Source organism: Sciurus vulgaris (genome assembly GCF_902686455.1).
Source record: "Sciurus vulgaris genome assembly, chromosome: 1".
Lineage (NCBI taxonomy): Eukaryota > Metazoa > Chordata > Mammalia > Rodentia > Sciuridae > Sciurus > Sciurus vulgaris.
Window position 1 is genome coordinate 58,380,221 of NC_136461.1, and position 18,627 is coordinate 58,398,847.

An 18,627-nucleotide genomic window follows, 5' to 3' on the forward strand; every position below is an offset into this window, starting at 1 on the left:
TGCAGAAATATTCTCAAGCTAAAAACTGAAAAAGTAAAAAAAAACTTAGACAAATAAAAATCAGTATAAGAAGAATAAGAAACCCAGAATAGCTAAAGCAATCCTTAGCAGGAAGAATGAAACAAGGGGTATCCCAATACCAGAACTTCAACTATACTACAAAGCAATAGTAACAAAAACAGTATGGTATTGGCACCAAAATAGGTAGATCAATGGTACAGAATAGAGGACACGGACACAAACCCAAATAAATACAATTTTCTCATACTAGACAAAGGTGCCAAAAATATGCAATGGAGAAAAGATAGCCTCTTCAACAAATGGTGCTGGGAAAACTGGAAATCCATATGCAACGGAATGAAAATAAACCCCTATCTCTCACCCTGCACAAAAATCAACTCAAAATGGATCAAGGACCTTGAAATCAGACCAGAGACCCTGCATCTTACAGAAGAAAAAGTAAGTCCAAATCTTCAACTTGTTGGCTTAGTATCAGACTTCCTTAACAGGACTCCCATAGCACAAGAAATAAAAGCAAAAATCAATAACTGGGATAGATTCAAACTAAATAGCTTTCTCTCAGCAAAGGAAACTATCAGCAATGCAAAGAGAGAGCCTACAGAGTGGGAGAATATCTTTGCCACTCATACTTCAGATAGAGCACTAATTTCCAGAATATATAAAGAACTCAAAAAACTCTACACCAAGAATACAAATAACCCAATCAACAAATGGGCTAAGGATATGAACAGACACTTCACCAGAAGAAGATCTACAAGCAATCAACAAACATATGAAAAAATGTTCACCATCTTTGGTAATAAGAAAAATGCAAATCAAAACTACACTAAGATTCCATCTCACCCCAATTAGAATGGTGATTATCAAGAATACAAGCAACAACAGGTGTTGGCAAGGATGTGGGGAAAAAGGTACACTCATACATTGCTGGTGGGGCTGCAAATTAGCGCAGCCACTCTGGAAAGCAGTGTGGAGATTCCTTAGAAAACTTGGAATGGACCTACCATTTGACCCAGCTATCCCACTCCTCAGCCTATACCCAAAGGACTTAAAATCAGCATACTACAGAGACACAGCCACATCAATGTTCATAGCTGCTCAATTCACAATAGCCAGACTGTGAAACCAACCTAGATGTCCGTCAATTGATGAATGGATAAAGAAACTGTGGTATATATATACAATGGAATATTACTCAGCTATAAAGAATAATAAAATTATGGCATTTGCAGGCAAATGGATGAAATTGGAGACTATCATGCTAAGTGAGATAAGCCAATCTCAAAAATCCAAAAGACGAATGATCTCACTGATAAGTAGATGATGACACATAATGGGGGGTAGGAGGGGGACAAGAATGGAAGAAGGAGAGACTGTATAGAGGGAAAAGAGAGGTGGGAGGGGTGGGGGGGAAGGAAAAAATAACGGAATGAATCAAACTTCATTACCCTATGTAAATGTATGATTATGCAAATGGTATGCTGTTACTCCATGTACAAACAGAAACATGTATCCCATTTGTTTACAATAAAAATAAATTTTAAAAAAATCAGCATAAGAACTATGAAATTTCCAGTTATTTCTGGGGAAAAAAATCATTTGTGCCTTCTATGTACAGATGCTGTTCTAATAAGGGGTCAGCAAATTGAAGCTCACTGCCTGAATTGTTTCTGTAAGGCTTGTGAGGCTAATAAAGAATTCACATTGTTAAATTATTGGGAAGAAAAAGAATATTTCTTGAAGTAAAAATTACATGACAGTCAAATTCAGTGTTCATAAACACTGGGACACAACATACTCATTCATTTACATATTGTCTCCAGCTGCTTTCTTTTTCCAACAAAAGATAAGAAGATATGACAGAATCCATATGGGTAGCAAAGTCAAAATATTTACTATCTTTCAAAGTGTTGCTGACCCTTTTTCCCCCTACCCTGCCTGGTTCCAGACCTTGGATACATCAGTAACAAGAAACAAAAGTCATGCATTATGGAGATTATATTGTGGTTGGAAGAATCAGGAAACAAATAGGTAAAAAGTGAAGGTGATAATTATCTACAGAAAAATTAAGCCTGGTGGAAGAATAAAGTGTCCCAGTGTAAGAGATGTTGGATAGGGTGATCAAAGGAAAACCTCAATGAAAGGATCTTTCAGCAAAAAACTGAGATCAAAACAAACCATGCAGTTGCCCAGAGAATGAAAATTCCCAACAGAAGGAACAAAAAGTACAAAAAGCCCTAAAAGAAAAGTGTTTGGTTCTGGGAACAGCTGAGGTGGCCTGTGCGTCTGCAGTCAAGTTGAATGAGGGTAGGGAGAGAAATAGGTAGCCTTATCAGGTACAGTTAAAGACTTTGCTTTTACTCTGGATGAAATTAAAAGCGGAGGCTATGACCAAACTAGTAGTGTACTTTAAGTTTTAGCAGATATAGTGAGAATATAATGTAAGGTGACAGGAGGAAAATCAGAAACCAGAGAGGCAGGAAGAAATCCAAGACAGTACTCTACCCAAGAAGCTAGAGGAAATTTGAATCACTTGTTTCATTTACTGAAACACTAACACCAAAAAGTCAAATCTTAAAAGAGATTAAGGTTAAAAACAGTAGAGTTTCCACTAAATTTAACAATGTGCATATCAATAATAAACAATGAAGTAAGGAACTAATCTTTTTACTTTAAGTAAACTTTTACAGGTTTACATGCAACTATAACTAATAATACAGAAAGATCCCCTGTACCCTTTATCTAACCTAACATCTTACAAAATACATTATGAAAAACTGGACACTGACAATATAGTAAAAGATGATTAACATTTCCATTACCACATATTGCTCTCAAGTTCCATCCTTTGTTTCCTTTTTATAGCCACATTTACTTCCCTTAGGCCCCCATGCTTTCCTTAATCCCTGACAACCATTAAACAGTTCATTTCACTTCAGACACTTTTTAAATAAATGGAATCATACAGTATGAAATCTATTGCATTGGCTTTTTTTACTCAGCATGATTTTCTAGTGTTTTGATCAGGTTGTTTTACAGATAAAGCTGTTATGCAACAAACATTTATGTACAAGTTTTTGTGTGAACATATCTTCACTTTTCAGGTAAGTGTGTAAGAGTATAACTGCTTGATTACATACAGTAGTTGCAAGCTGAATTTTTAAGAAACTGAAAAAACATTTTTCTAGAGTAGCTGTACCATTTTATATTACCATCAGTAATGTATGAGTTACCTGGTTTCTCTACATCCTGACTTGCAAACTTCTGGTGTTGTCACAATATTTTATTTTAGCCATTCTATTAGCTAGCTGTAAGTGATATCTCATCATGGTTATAAAATGCACATCCCCAAAGACTAATGATAACATTTTTCATGTGCTTATTTTCCTCTATATATCTTCTTTGGTGAAATGTCTCTTCTCTTCATGCTTTTTGATGTTTTGAAATTATTTTCTCTCACTCTGTAACCTGTTTTTTCTTACTCCTCTTACCTGAGTTTTTCACTGAGCAGAGTTTTTAACTTTTGATAAAGTTCAATTCATTGATTATTCCTTTCATGGATCATGCTTTTAAAGTAAAAAGTTAAGAACTCTTTGTCTAAATCCAGATTCCTAATAATTGCTGTTTATTTCCTAAAAGTTTTATGATTTTACAGTTACAATTAATTTAGGTCTAACTATCCATTTCAACTCTTGCATAAAACAAAAGACTTAGTAACAGGTTCATTTTTTAGATTTTGGATGTCAAGTTACTCCAGCACTGTTTGTAGGAAAGACTACATTGAACTCCTCCATTGAACTGCTTTGCCAAAATTAGTTGGCTATATTTTATGAGAATTCTCTATTCTACTACGTTGATCTACATGTATATCCCTCAGCTGATTCCATGTCTTGATCACCACAGCTATATAATAAATGTCAAAATCAATGTGATTCCTCACACATTATTCTGTTTCAAAAGTTTTAGCTATAGTTAATGTTTTTGAACTCTCTTCTCAGAAAAGATATGTTTGAGTAATAGCTCTCAGTAACTCACAATGTGAGATAAGAGTCTTTGCAGAGGTAACTGTCTTAAGAGTCATCAGGGTGGCTCCTAACCCTCACAAAAAGGGGAAATTAGGAAACACACAGAGAACACTAAGTGAAGATGAAGGCAAAAATTGAAATGTTTCTAAACAACAGGGAAAATCATCAGAAGATAGGGGAGAGGTATGGGGGTAGAAACTTCATCATAGCCTTCAGAAGCAACCAAACTTGCTGACTGAGCTTCCAGAACTGTACAACACAAATTTCTGTTGTTGAAGGCAGTTTGTGATGGTTTGTTATGGCAGTCCTAGTAAAATTAATACAGATGTTCTAGTTCAAAGCTTTGACTTTTCATGCAAACTTCAGAAATAACCTTGCATATGTTTTTCCTTTTTGTGTGTGTGATTATAATTGGAATTTAATTTATAATTTTGAGGTCTGTATGTATACTATTAATATGCAGAAATACCAATGATATTTTATGTTTAACTTGTATCCTATAATGCCAATAAACTCACTCACTACTGCTAGGTTTTTTAAAGAATCTTCATAGAATTTTCCACTTATAGAATCATGTAAGTTGTTATTAGGGAAGGTTTTATTTCTTATTTTCTGCTGCAAATGCCTTTTATTTTCTTCTGTTCCTTAATGCTCTTATCCTTTTTATTTCTTCAAAGTCTGTAGCGCTATAACGTTTCATTCCTTTTGTCAGGAATTTGGTTTTTCTTATCAGTTTTTCTACAAGTTTATCAATTATTTGATTCAAAGAATGAGCACTTTGCTTCACTCACTTTATCTATACTTTTTCTGTTTTCTCTGGTTTCTACTCTATTACTTCCTTCCTTCTGCATCCTTTGGATTTATTTTGCTCTGTTCTTCCAAGTCGTTGAAATAAACACTTAAATTATTATAAGTGTTCCTCTTTTCTTTTTTTTTTTTTTTTTTTTTTTTTTTTCTTTTGGGTACTGGGGATTGAATCCAGGGGCACTCTACAACTGAGCTACATTCTCAGTCCTTTCTATTTTTTGAGACGGGGTCTCACGAAGTTGTTTAGGACCTCCCTAAATTGTTGAGGCTGGCCTTGAACATAAGATCCTTCTGACTCAGTCTCCCAAATTTCTGGGATTGCAGGTGTGTGCCACCATACCTAGCCTCCTCTTTCTTAATGTGTGAATTTAGTGCTATAAAAATTCCCCCTCAGCACTGTTTTATCTGTGTTGCACAAATCTGACACTTGCAATTTCATTTTCATTCAAGCTCAATGCACTGTTGTATTTCCCTTGAAATTTCTTCTTTAACATAGAGATTACTTAGAAGATCATTTTTTAGTTTCCAAGTATTTGGAGATTTTCCTTTTTTCTATTATACTTTCAGGTTGATTCCATTACACTCAGAATGGACTATGTATGAATCTTCTTTCATATTTATTCAGGTTTCCTTTATGCACATATACCTCCCTAGTATATGTTCCATGGGCACTTGAAAATAATATAGATTCTGTTGTTAACTGGAGTGTTCCATAAATCCCAATAAAATCCTTTATGTTGTTGAATTGATCTCTATTCTTGTTAATTATTGTTTTTATATCAACTGTTGAGAGAAGGGTGTAGAACTCTCCAATTTTAATTGTAGATCTTTTTTCCTTTCAGTTCTATTTTGGCTTTACTTATCTTAGAGCTCTGTTGTTTCATGTATATTCATTTAGAATTATGTCTTCTTCCTGGGATGACCCTTTTATCACTATATAATATCCTTCTCTGTATCTGGTAATTTCCTTTGCTCTGAAATCTACTCTATAATTTTAATACAACCAGTTCTGCTTTCCTCTGAATAATATTTGCATGCTACACTTTTTTCCATCCTTTCACTTTTAAGCTTCCTGTATCATTATATTTGAAGTAAGTACCTTGAAGATAGCATATAAGTTGTAATTTTTGTTTTGTTTTTAGAGACAGTCTCACTTGGTTGCCCACGTGGGTCTTAAACTCCTAGGCTCAAGTGATCCTCCTGCTTCAGCTTCCGAAAAAGGTGGGATTATAAGTACATGCCACTGTCCATTGCTCTGGATCCTTGGATCCTTTGAATCCCTTCTTTTTTGTGGTGGTGGGAATCAAGTCCAGAGCTATATGCATGCTAGGCAAGCACTCTATCTTTCAACTATACCCCCAAGTCCCTGGGCCATGTCTTTTAATCTACTTCAGCAATCACTGAATTTTAAATTCTCCTCTTGGACCACTTATTTTTAATAGTATATTAATATGTTCAAACTTAAGTCTGTCATTTTATTTTGTTTGTTCTGTTTTTTTTTTTTCTTTTGTATTTTTCCTGCTTTCCTTAGGTTACTTGACAATTAGAATTTCATTTATCTGTAGTGTTTTTCAGCTTATCTTTTCATAAAGCATCTTTAGTGGTTGCTCTCAATACACAGTATACATATCTAATTTATCATACTTTCCTAGTGTCATCATTTTACCAGTTCCTAGTGAAACAGAGAATCCTTGCCTCTTTTATGTCACTTTACCTTCTTCTACTTAGAATATAAGAATATAGAAATAAAGTAGACATTCAAATAGCTTGGCTATGAAAAGTAAGAATTAAAACAAGGGCTGGGTACAGTGAGGTTAACAGAATTTTTTTTTTAAGTTAGGTGGTTGAAATTTAATAGGTGAAAGAATTAATAGGAAAAGGTAGTAGAAAACTAACAAAAGGGAAAACAACTGTAAAAAAAAGGGGGTGTGAGGTAAAGCAGAAATATGAGTGACAGCACACTGAAGAAGTTGGGAGAACAGATACACAGCACAAATGAAGAGATTATTTAAGTATGAAGAATATCACTTCCAGTGAGATATGAGAGATGGAAGAAAAGATGGGACTTGGGGTAGAAAAATTGTATGGGGACTGAGAACAGTGAAGAGAGGTCTCTTCTTGTAGTCTCTTTTTGTAAAAAAGGAAATAAAAACCATCTGTTTGAAGTTATAAGAAGTTGTGGGGGAGAATGAAATTTGATGGAAAAGGTTCAAATTTGGCCCTGCAGTCAAACAAGAAAAACGGCAAATCTAAGAAAAGATCACTCATAATCAAGTTTTGACAAATTTTAAAAACAACAATTTCAACTTGTTAAAATTTTCTCCCAACTTGTAGTTTTTATCCTAAAAACAGAACAAGAAATGGTAGAAGATTAAACCAACCCAGGATGGGGTTAAACAGGGTTGGTTCAAGAGGAGGTCAAACAAACAAGAAATAAATAATAAACAAATTCCCTTTAACTTTTTTAAAGTATAAAAGCAAAAGATTATATATACCTTGTTAAGAATGTGGATCTATGTCAGAGAAATGCCTGCAAAAAATATTGCAGAGTTCTTTCCTTCCCATATTGTGGGAAGCCATCCGTATTTAGCAGAATCAGACTAGGTTGAGCCATGGGATGCAGAGGCCTGGCGTCTATGAACTGCCGGGAAGCATGCCACAATGCGTGGGAGTGGTTCCCTGTTTCCTTCTGGAATTTTCCCCCAAGAGAATGGTTTCCCAACTCTACCCCATCCTGTCCATCACAGAAGAAGCTCCTCCCAGTCCTGTCCCCCTTTACCTATATGTTATAAATAAAGGAGAGTTGGGCGAGTTGTTGTAAGAGGCCAGAGCTGCTATGGTCAGACCCGTCATGCCCCCTCTCATATAAAAAGAGTATTGGCTCTTCAGTGTTTACTGAATAGGTAAGTTTTTTGGGTAATAGAAAAACTGCCAACATTCTCCTCGGCAGTTAACCCTTTTCTATTCCATGCGGGATGTGGCAGAGAGGACCCCCACACCATAAAATCAAAGTAATTCTTCTGCATAAAAATCTACATTGCATTATCAAGTCTGACTTAGGTTTCAAACTTATAATTATATGTGAATGCAACGGCTGGGGTTGTGGTTCAGTGGTAAAGCGCTTGCCTATGTATTAGGCACTGGGTTTGATTCTTAGCATCACATATAAATAAATCAAATGAAGGCCCATCAAAACTAAAAATATATATTTAAAAAAAATGTGAATACAGGAATAGTTTGGAATTTTCTTCTATTTAACCCCTATCCTTTGTCCAGTTTGTCACTGTAACTAAAAGGGAATCTTTTCTGGCCATGGAAAAGATAAGTGGAGTTTCAAGCTTTTGCAGAAATGTTCAACTATCCCTTATTCACAACTAGAAAACACAGATTTTCTTGCTTTGGTTTTCAAAATTTATCACTGATTCCTCCAAATCAGATATTGGGTTGCCAGTACTTTTTTAATGCAACGAGGAACTGGCATAGCATTGTGAAAATCATTTTTAAATTAATTTTAATTCAAAATGTTTATGGTGAAGTCTGGGAAAATTAGATGGTTCGATTTAATTTTTGGCAATGAAAATATTATTTCTGAGAGTAAAGCATTTTGAGTAATTATTATGGAATTTTTTTTAATATGGAATGAAACGAGATCAAATATATCTGAGGAATATATAAAGACCACAATTTTTCTCTCCCACTAGAAGATAAGTACCAAAAGGACAGGACTTTTGCTTTCTCCTATCCCTGAAAGAGTATCTGGCACACAGCAAGGACTCATTAAAAACTGGGTAGGTGACTGGCTGGATGGCTGGATGGATAGCATTAAAGGCTCTACTGAAGGTTAATGTTACATCTATGATTAAATTCCTAAAATGCTTTCAAATGGTCTTTTGTTCCATTTTCTAAGTTAAAAAAATTAAAAATGTACAAAAAAGGAAAGTTTACTTTTTTCTAAAGATCACTGATATGATACAATTAAGTTCAAACACTGATTAAAAAATAAAATGTATGATTTCTTCTTTTTTGAATAATGACTGCTATCTCCAAAAACATTTGTAATAAGCAGAACCTTAAGAGTATGCTGAAAATTTGGACTAAATTTCAGTCTCCCTATTTCACGTTATTAGATTGTATCATTAGTTAACCTACATTTCTTGTATGAAATATCCCTTACTTTTTATTTGAGTCACACAGAATTAGAACTCCCATCAGGCACTTTATATACATGATAAAACAGAACATCAATGTATCTAAATACAGAAAAACTTCATAAAAATGTAAGCAACTAGTAATCAGGCACAGTTGCCCATGCCTGTAATCCCAGTGGCTCAGGAGGCAGAAGGCTGAGGCAGGAGGATGGCAAGTTCAAAGCCAGCCTCAGCAAAAGCGAGGTGCTAAGCAACTCAGTGAGTCCCGGTCTCTACATCAAATACAAAATAGGGCTGGGGATGTAGCTCAGTGATAAGAGTACCCCTGGGTTCAATCCCCCAGTACCCCCGCAAAATGTAAGCAACTAGTAAATGTACTTTCTTTTAAAATGTATTATTAAATTTAAATAAACAATTCCATATTTCAAACAGACACTAAATTATATCCAAATTTTTTTCTTACCTAATTTTACAGGAAAGCCTGGAGGAAGCTTCATCTGAACAAATTCTCTAAGCTTGTTAAAGTGCTTGAAGGGAGCTATTACTTCTAAAACATTCAATAATCTGAAAAATAGAAGAAAAAACTATTTTCATTGTTCAAAATATTATTTCTGTGTGCTCTTATGCTGTTTAACTACATGCTTCAAACTAAGTAATACTGGCTTTCAGATCTTAGGGATGAGGAAATTACAGACTTTCTGCCTCCTGGATCTTTTAATTATTCTTTTTACCATGCAAGGTTTATAACTTCGGTCTGTACACCCATAGTTTCCAGTTGTTTGATATTAGGTCCTTATTTAAATGGATTGAAGACTTAAGTTTTCTTGTTGAAGTCTACAAATTCCTGAGTTCCTTATTTAGACTCATGGTTTGGATAGCTGAATTTCACTATCAATTTATATGTAAATGCTCTTATGTGCTTAATATTCCTTCATTTCTTGCCTATTTGATAAACAGTGTTTCTTAAGTCTTTAAAGGGAAATCTCATTCATATGTTTCAGGTTATACTATCTTTCTCCCTCTGAATTAGAATTTCACACCTCTTAGAATTCTGTATCACACCACTAAATTATATTACAACTTCTCCTTTCATCTTCTGGTTGGATGGATTTCCTTGTATTTTGGTGGGGGCGGGGAGCAGGGCAGTACTGAGAATCAAACCTGGGATCATTCTACTTTAGAGCTATATGCTCATTTCTTTTTTTATTTAATTATGAGATAGGGTCTCACTAGCCTCAAACTTGTGATCCTCCTACCAAAGACTCCCACATCACTGGGATTATAGGAGGGTGCCACTGTGTCCAGCTTGGATTTCATTTTCAAGTAGTATTATTTTTCTTTCAACAAAAGCTCATGGTTACTATACTTTCTGAATACTTTTGTGTCTGAGAATAACTTTAGTTGCATTGTATATAACTGACATCTTAGCTAGATATATTATCAGATCACACTTTCTTTGCTTTTTTTTTTTTTAAATGTCAAAAATGGGGGGAGAATGTAAGACCAGACTGACTTTATCCATTTTCTGCCGTGATGCCTCTAGATTTCTTTATTAACAATTGAAGCACAATAGTTTAATTGGATAATTTTTGTTACTGATCATTCAATATTCATTTTTCTTGTAACCTAATGTTATCCTATAGATTCAGTTCTTTGTTACAGAGAAATTTTCTTCTATGATATTTTGAATACTATTTCAGCTACATTTTGGAGACTTTCTATTTAAAGGAACACCAATGATTCTTATGTTGAATCATCTTTATATAACTCCATATTTACTGTTTTCAATTCCTTTCCTCTGTTCTTATATTTATTGTAACCTGTCAAAATTTAATTTTCAGTCACATCTACTCTTTTATTGTTGTTTCTAATATATTTATTTTATAATAGTACTGTTTAATGCTCAATCTATTTCTCTTCAGTTTTACAATCTCCTTTTCATTTCATTTTATTCTTTCATCTCATCTTAGAGTGTTCTAGTATATTGATTTTATGTTATTTATGTGTTTTTCCACAGCATTCACAGAAAATTTTCTTTGGTCCTTTTAGTTTACTTATTTCAAGTTTTTTTTTCTTTGTACAGGGATTGAACTCAGGGGCACTCAACCACTGAGTCACATCCCCACCCTATGGTGTATTTTTTTTTTTTTTTTTTGCGGTACTGGGGATCGAACTCAGGGCCTTGCGCTTGCAAGACAAGCACTCTACCAGCTGAGCTATCTCCCCAGCCCCCCTATGGTGTATTTTATTTAGAGACAAGGTCTTACTGAGTTGCTTAGCACCTCACTTTTGCTGAGGTTGGCTTTGAACCCCACAATTCTCCTTCCTCGGCCTCCTGTGCCACTGTAATTATGGGTGTGTGCCACCGAGCCAACCTCATGTTCAAATTCATGTTCTTTCTGTGTTTTTTCATAACACTTCTGTGTTTTTCCATAACCTTTAAAGGTTTTAACCTTTAAAGGTTCTTACATAAATTTCTTACATAAATTTTTCTTTGGTCTTCTGACCTGTTTTTAATTTTGGAATGATTTCTTTGCATGACTTTTGAAAGTAACGTTCCTTATTTTACTTTTTTTTTTTTCAGGAATAGTGATTACAACTGTCACATCTAATCTATACCTAAGTAAGATACCCAATTTCTTCACAAAACATATCTCAAATTAGGATAATTCCTAAAATTGATGTCATCACAAAATTAGCTGCATTTTCTTCTTCAATAGCACACAGAGAGCTGGGGGTTTTGGCTCAGTGGCAGAGCACTTGTTTAGCATGTGTGAAGCACTAGGTTCGATTCTCAGTACCACATTAAAAATAAAGATATTATGTCCATCTATAGCTAAAAATATTTTTAAAAATTAGTACACAGAATATAAAACTGATACATCATGGAGTCAACTAGGTCCTAGATAGAATGTATTATGGCAGGTTTTTATATGTAGTTAATTCTCTTCTCACATTTTCTTAGATTCCCTCACTCTGGCCTATATAAAACATTCTATCAACTTTTCTAAAGTTTACATATGGAGCAAAATCAGGGAATATGCTCTATGCACAGACTTTGTTGAAAAATATGGGTCCTACTCACTTCTCCAAGAAAAATTTTTTGATGTACTAGACCAGGTTTTTTGGTTTGTTTGTTTGTTTGTTTGTTTTGCTTCTTAATGTGTTAGGTCAGATTGGAAGGAGAAGAATGAGAATGAAAAAAATAGCCTGGGGGCCATTCCACTTTAGTGTAATGCTTGAAGCAACAATTCTATCAAGAGTAGGCTGTAGTCACCTACCTCTCATTTCACCCATTTATCCAAATTGGATTTTTTTTTAAGGAGCATCTGGTAAGTACAGATCTAAAGATATATTCAAACAAAATGTCATATTGTTTGTAATAGTGACAAACTAAAAGAAAAAAAAAAATCTGTCCATAGGAGAATGATAAAATAAATGGCAGTAAGTCAATACTATGAAATAAAGAAGGAAAAAAATGTGATTACTGTAAGAACTCAGAGATACACTCACCTTTAAAAGAGATAAAGGAATTCATAGATCAAATTGTGAACTATTTCCCATTTTTATAAAAAATGCAAAACACACGTTTGAATAAAAATACATTAGTTATTAACTATTAATATGGGAAAAGAAAATTATCACTTTTTGGTGTATAAACTTCCATGTTTTCAGACTTTTTAAAGTATTAAAATAATACATGTATTATATATATTATATAATAATCACGATTTTATGGAACAAAGACAACTGCTAGAAAAACAATTCAAAAACTATTTTAAGCTATTCGAAAATTTATCTGGAGAAAATAATAAAAATATTAATCCCTTTGGTGAACCAGAATATTTCTAGAATGTTCATATCAAAGCAATGGCTGTATTTTTTTACATTTCAAAGACCTCAAACTCAACACTCAAATGCAAATATTATTATAGCCTTTAGGATTAAATAGCTCTCTTTATAAACATGTATAATTAATAACAAACTTACGACTCAATCCCTAAGGGGAATTCCTGGCTCATGGCTATGGTGGCTTTAAAGGTTTTCTTACTCTCTTTGCACACCAGTTCTCTACCCAGATGTGGAGCTCTAAAATGGGAGATTGCAGGGAGAGAAAAAGAAAATGTTAAGAAACTTATTCCATAGAACATTCACTTTTTCTTATTCTGTCTATAGAAATAAAATAATGCTAAAAGAGAATAAGATATGTAACAAAAGAAAACAATAGACTAAAAGTTCAGAAAATATTACTAGACCTCAACTAATTTCAAATTGAATATAACTGAATTATAATAATTACCATTTTATGAAACAAAGACAACTGCTAGAAAAACAAAATTTTAAAGTATTATTGCATATCTTTAAAAATCCCTTACTCCATTCAATCTCTTTTATTGTCTACTACAGTGTTAGCCTTCATCAATAAGAAGTCTTATGAGGAATAAATATTTCTATAGTAAATGCTGTCAAAAGACAAAAATATAACAACTTTAAAGATCTAATTTGCCTTCCCTGCCCAGTTCTAGACTAGGGCAATGCCTTGTTCTATAAAATAGCATGAGCATTGCAATGAGCTTGAAATAGAATTTAGAAGATGACTCCCCACTACTCCCACCCTAATGAAGATAGAGATGCTGGATACCGGCCCCAGGGTATCTGGACTCTTTTTGATGTGATAAGGAGGCTCCAGGAACTCCAAAGGAGGCAAAATCTGTGAAACTCCTTTTGGTCATAGACTCAGAAACTACTGCCTTTTGTCCCAATGCACCCTTTCCTATGGAACACAGACTAAATAAATCTGCATAGGTATATTTTGCACCTTTTGTCTCACTAAACTATAACTGCCTCCCTCTCAAAGTTCTGCTAATTTTTAGGGATTTCAGAAATGGAATCTTTGAAACAAGTTTCTTCCACATTCCTTCAAATTATTTTTGTACGAATTTGACCAAATATTTCTGGAGCAGGGAGTATTTAGGCCTGCCCTCTTCTTCCACTGGTGAAATCTTGTGCAGCCTGGTAAGAAGTTAGGCAGAATTGGTTTTATAGACACAAATGTGCAGAAGAAGAAACAAAAGGTAGATGTTTTCCTAACAGGTTAAAACATAGGGGACGTCCCTATTTTATACTAATTCAGATTGACTGGAATGTCCTCAGTTATTTTTTCAAAGTTCAGTTTGATTAGATGGTACATAGCACATGTGACTACATTCTGGGTTTGGGATGATCTGGAGCCTAGTGCGAGAGGTTAGTCCAAACCAATGGTTTCTCACAAAATATGTTTAACACTATACAATATTCAGACAGAAACATTATGGAGAAGTTAGAAAAATATACCAAGCCTTTTAATAAGAAGATCCAAATGATGATAGCTTCTAAGGGGGTAAGTGATATTTTATTCTCCACCAAAAGGAATAAACATTTTATTTATTTGTTCATTCATTTAAAATAAACCCTTTCTTTATCCATTCATCATTCTTTTAATAAAGAAATACATACTAAATACAAGTTAGGTTAACTACTATACTAAATATTCATAATACAACAGGAAGTAAAAACTGTTTTTTTTCTTTTTCTTTTTTTTTTTTTTGCAGTACTGGGGAGTTAACCCAGGGGTACTCTACCATTATACTACATTCTCAGCCCTTTTTTGTTTTTATTTTATTTTTGGTATCCAAAAATACCAACAGGGATTAAGGGATTAAACCCAAGGGCACTTAACCACTAAGCCACATGCCTAGTCCTTTTTATTTATTTTTTATTCTGAGACTGGGTCTCACTAGGTTGCTTACAGTCTGGCTAAATTGCTGAGGCTGGCTTCAAACCTGCAATCCTCATGCCTCAGCTTCCTGAGCCACTGGGATTACAGGACTGCACCCTGCTTTTAGTTTTTATTTTGAGATAGAGTCTTGCTAAGTTGCCCAGGTTGCTCTTAAACTTGCAATTCTCTTGCCTCAACCTCTGAATTGCTGGGATTGCAGGCATGCACCACCATGCCCAGCAGCAAAGGTCTAGCATAAGGTGAAACAAAAAGAGTAATAATAGAAGATAAGCTTGGAAAGGCAAAGAGGACACAAATAATGAATGAATTTACACACCAAACTAAATCAGGACAATCACTAAATACAAAAGTTCATCATACAATGGAAATTTTCAAAGGTAACAACATTGTGTAATTTCCTATATATGTTCTTAAAACAAGTACTATAGTTTTTTTTTTTTTTTTTTGGGGGGGGGTGCATAAATGTAGAAAAAGGCTCTACAATCTTATTTAGAATGTACGTAATTCAGTATATTCTTTCCCATCATGAATAATTTCTATTTTTTAAATTTAAAACACTGCTTCAAAAAGAGAATATAATGATAATTATCTAATATAAACTCGGGCTGGGGAGATAGCTCAGTTGGTAGAGTGCTTGCCTTGCAAGCACAAGGCCCTGGGTTCAATCCCCAGCACCACCAAAAAAAAAAAAAAAATTAATATAAACTCTCATACCTAGTCACACATTCTGTTCTTATAAACTATTCTTTCTAAAAACCAAAGAAATCCACCTACTTTCCATTTTCAGCAGATATATATTCTTCCCATGTAATAGTGTTCTGAGGAGGAGGGGTAAGGGACTGTCTTCGAACAGGCTGCCAAAATATAAAAGAGAAATGAAGAGAAGGGGAGGAGGGGTGTTAAAAAAGAAAAACATTATATATTTAAAATATAAAATTAAAACATAGTAAACTGGGTGCTATGGTTGTAGACCACATGGTTAGCATAGAACGGGCTCTGGGTTCTATTCCCAGCACTGGAAAAAACACACACTCACAGTATTATTTAAAATCACCAATCTACTTAATTTCTTCAATATAACACTTACAGGCATTCCTTCCAAGACTAAGACAGTACCATGGTAATTGAAGCTCTAAAGGAAACATTTGTTATTAATTTTTTTCTAAATATGAATACTAGTATTGAAGTAATAATATCCATTCACTCAATGTTTCAATCATCTGAAATGTCCCTGGCTTTACACCAGCTACTACACATGGGAGTGTAGAGAAATGTAAGAACTCTGACTTCAATAAACTTATATTTGAAAGAAAAAAACAATGTGGAGGAACAGTAAACCAGAAATCCAGAAATACAAAATATATTTGTGCATGTGTGTGTCTATATAAATACATATTTTTAAGAGACAGAGTACCATTAAAGAGTAGCAATAGAAATTGAAAATTGCACAAGAAAAACTAAAAAGACAAACTGTGGACCAAGAGGACAACAAGTGAAAGACTGGTATAAATAACAAGATAAATGGTAACACTGGCAGAGTGCCCTGTTCAGAGAAGTGCAATTTTGAATATATAATGAATACAAGATATTAATCAAATAGTCTAAAAGAACTGTTAAAATCAAAGATTTTTTTAAAACACAGAACCTAGTTAGAATTCCAGCTCCAATACCTGGTAGTTGTGTGAACTGTGGCAAGTTACTTTCTATTATGTTAACTCGCCTGCGAAATAGTACTATGGTCACTTGTTATGATTTGTATGTGAGGTGTCCCCCAAAAGCTCATGTGAGACAAAGCGAGAAGGTTTAGAGAAAAAATGATTGGGTTATGAAAGCCTCAACACAATCAGTGAATTAATCACCTAATGGGATTGAGTGGTAACTGAAGGCTGGTGGGGTATGGCTGGAGAAGGTGGGGCATTGGGGATGTGACTTTCAGGTATTTTATTTATATCTGGCAAGTGGAGTCTCTCAGGTTCTTAATCATCATGTGAGCTGCTTTCCTCTGCTACACTCTTCCACCATGATGTTCAGTGTCACCTCCAGCCCCAAGGAATAGAGACTGCTATCTATGGATAGAGAACTCTGAAACCATGAGCCCCTAAATAAACTTTTCCTCCCCTAAAATTGATCGGGTCAGATATTTGAGTCACAGAGGCGATAAAGGTGACTAAAACACCGTTACGTTTGAGGCATGAGGTATCATCCCCAAAAGCACCTAAGTTAATGCAGGAATGTTCAGAAGTAAAATGATTATGAGTGCTATGACCTAATTGATGGATTAATCCAATTGACAGAAAAATAATTTTATGCTATGTGGTAATTGTAGGTATGTGGGGCATGGTTGGAGGTGGGTCACTGGGAGTATGTCACTGGAGATTATACCTTGACCCCCTGGCTCTTCCCTCTTTCTTCTGCTTCCAGGCTACCATGAGTTGAGTAGTTTTTCACTGCCACATTCTGGGCCCAGAGCAATGGAGTCAGCCAACCATGGATTGAACCTCTGAAACCATAAGCCCCAAATAATCTTTTCCTCCACTACATTTTTCTTGTTAGGTATTTTGGTCACAGTGACAAAAAACTGACTAGCATAGTAATTGGCATTAAGAAGCAGGATCATTGTTGTGACTAGACTGACCATGAGGTATAGAAGCCTTTGGAACTGGTTTGCAGAAAGAATTTGAAAAAGTTGGAGATGCAGACTGGAGAAGCCTTGGAATGTTGTAAGCAGAGCTTAATTTGCAATTCTGGGATAAACTCAGAAGACAAAATGCTGAGAGGAATGCAGACAGTAAGGACCATAGTCATAAGGTTTCAAAAAGGAATGAGGACTCTACTGCAAACTGGACTAGAGGTCATTGGTTTTACATTTTGGCAAAGAACTCATCTACATTTTTCCCATGTCCTGAGACTCTATGAGGCTGAATTTAAAGGTGATGGACTAATTAATCTGGGAGATGAAATGCACATATATTGCAGGCAGCTTTTAAGCAGATTTATTATGAGAATTGGGGGAGGAAAAAAAAGCAGAAAAGAAAAAAAGATTTGAGAAATTTGCAGTTTGACCAGAAAAGTGCAGGTAAAATTGGAGACAAGAAAGTTGTGGTTGTCAAAGAGATTACCACCACTGAAGGGAAGTTAAGTACTTTACACAGAGACAACAGAAAAGAGTAATAGACATAGATGTCTCAAGGTTATCTCGGGAATCAGCAAGACCACACCCACTACAGAATAAGAGTATAAAAGTGAAAACTCATATAAAAGATCTTGGAAGCACCCTGCTACCACAGGAGTGCCTAGGCAGTAGTTTCCCCAGGATTTGGTTCAACATGCTCAGTCCCCCTGGTCCTCAGAGGCTACAGAAGCTGTGGTCCACAGGGGTCCAGTTACCACCTGAGCTAGTGGCAGACCCTGGCATTGTCCGCATGGTGGTGGCTCTGCAGGAATGCAACATTTTGGAATTAAAAGTGTCATAGAGGCTTCCACCAAGATTTCAAAGGAAAGTGCAAGAGGTTAAGCAAATTGTAGCAAGGAAGAAATACCCACACGAAGTCCATGAAAGAACAATGTATAAAGTTGTGAAAGTAAACCTGACGCTTTACTAGAGAACCCCCAGGATTAAGGAATGCCAGTAATGACAAAAGCTGCTGGCTACAGACATTGCCAGGCTAAGAGAGGCCAAGAGCACTGAAACAGGGAAGTCATAAGATCAGAACTGCCCCAAGTCCTTTGGAGCTCACATCTTGTCAACATGTGCCTTGGATGCTGAACATGGAGTTACAGAACCTTACGTTTACCTGGCTGGGTTTCAGTTTTCCTGTGGTTCTATCTCTTCATTCTATCCCCCTAT

At 35.0% G+C, this 18,627-nt stretch overlaps 1 protein-coding gene across 2 annotated transcripts in view; it reads right to left on the minus strand.

The window, feature by feature from the left end:
- The window catches only part of ANKRD13C (ankyrin repeat domain 13C), a gene marked incomplete at its 5' end in the record, with an annotated part of 81,012 nt that overhangs the window by 2,170 nt on the left and 60,215 nt on the right, over positions 1-18,627 (minus strand). For both annotated transcript variants that reach the window (XM_079119384.1, XM_079119385.1), the window contains 3 exons: positions 9,465-9,565; positions 12,992-13,090; positions 15,555-15,634. In XM_079119384.1, coding sequence (XP_078975510.1) covers positions 9,465-9,565; positions 12,992-13,090; positions 15,555-15,634 — 280 coding nt within the window. The remainder of the gene's footprint in view (positions 1-9,464; positions 9,566-12,991; positions 13,091-15,554; positions 15,635-18,627) is intronic.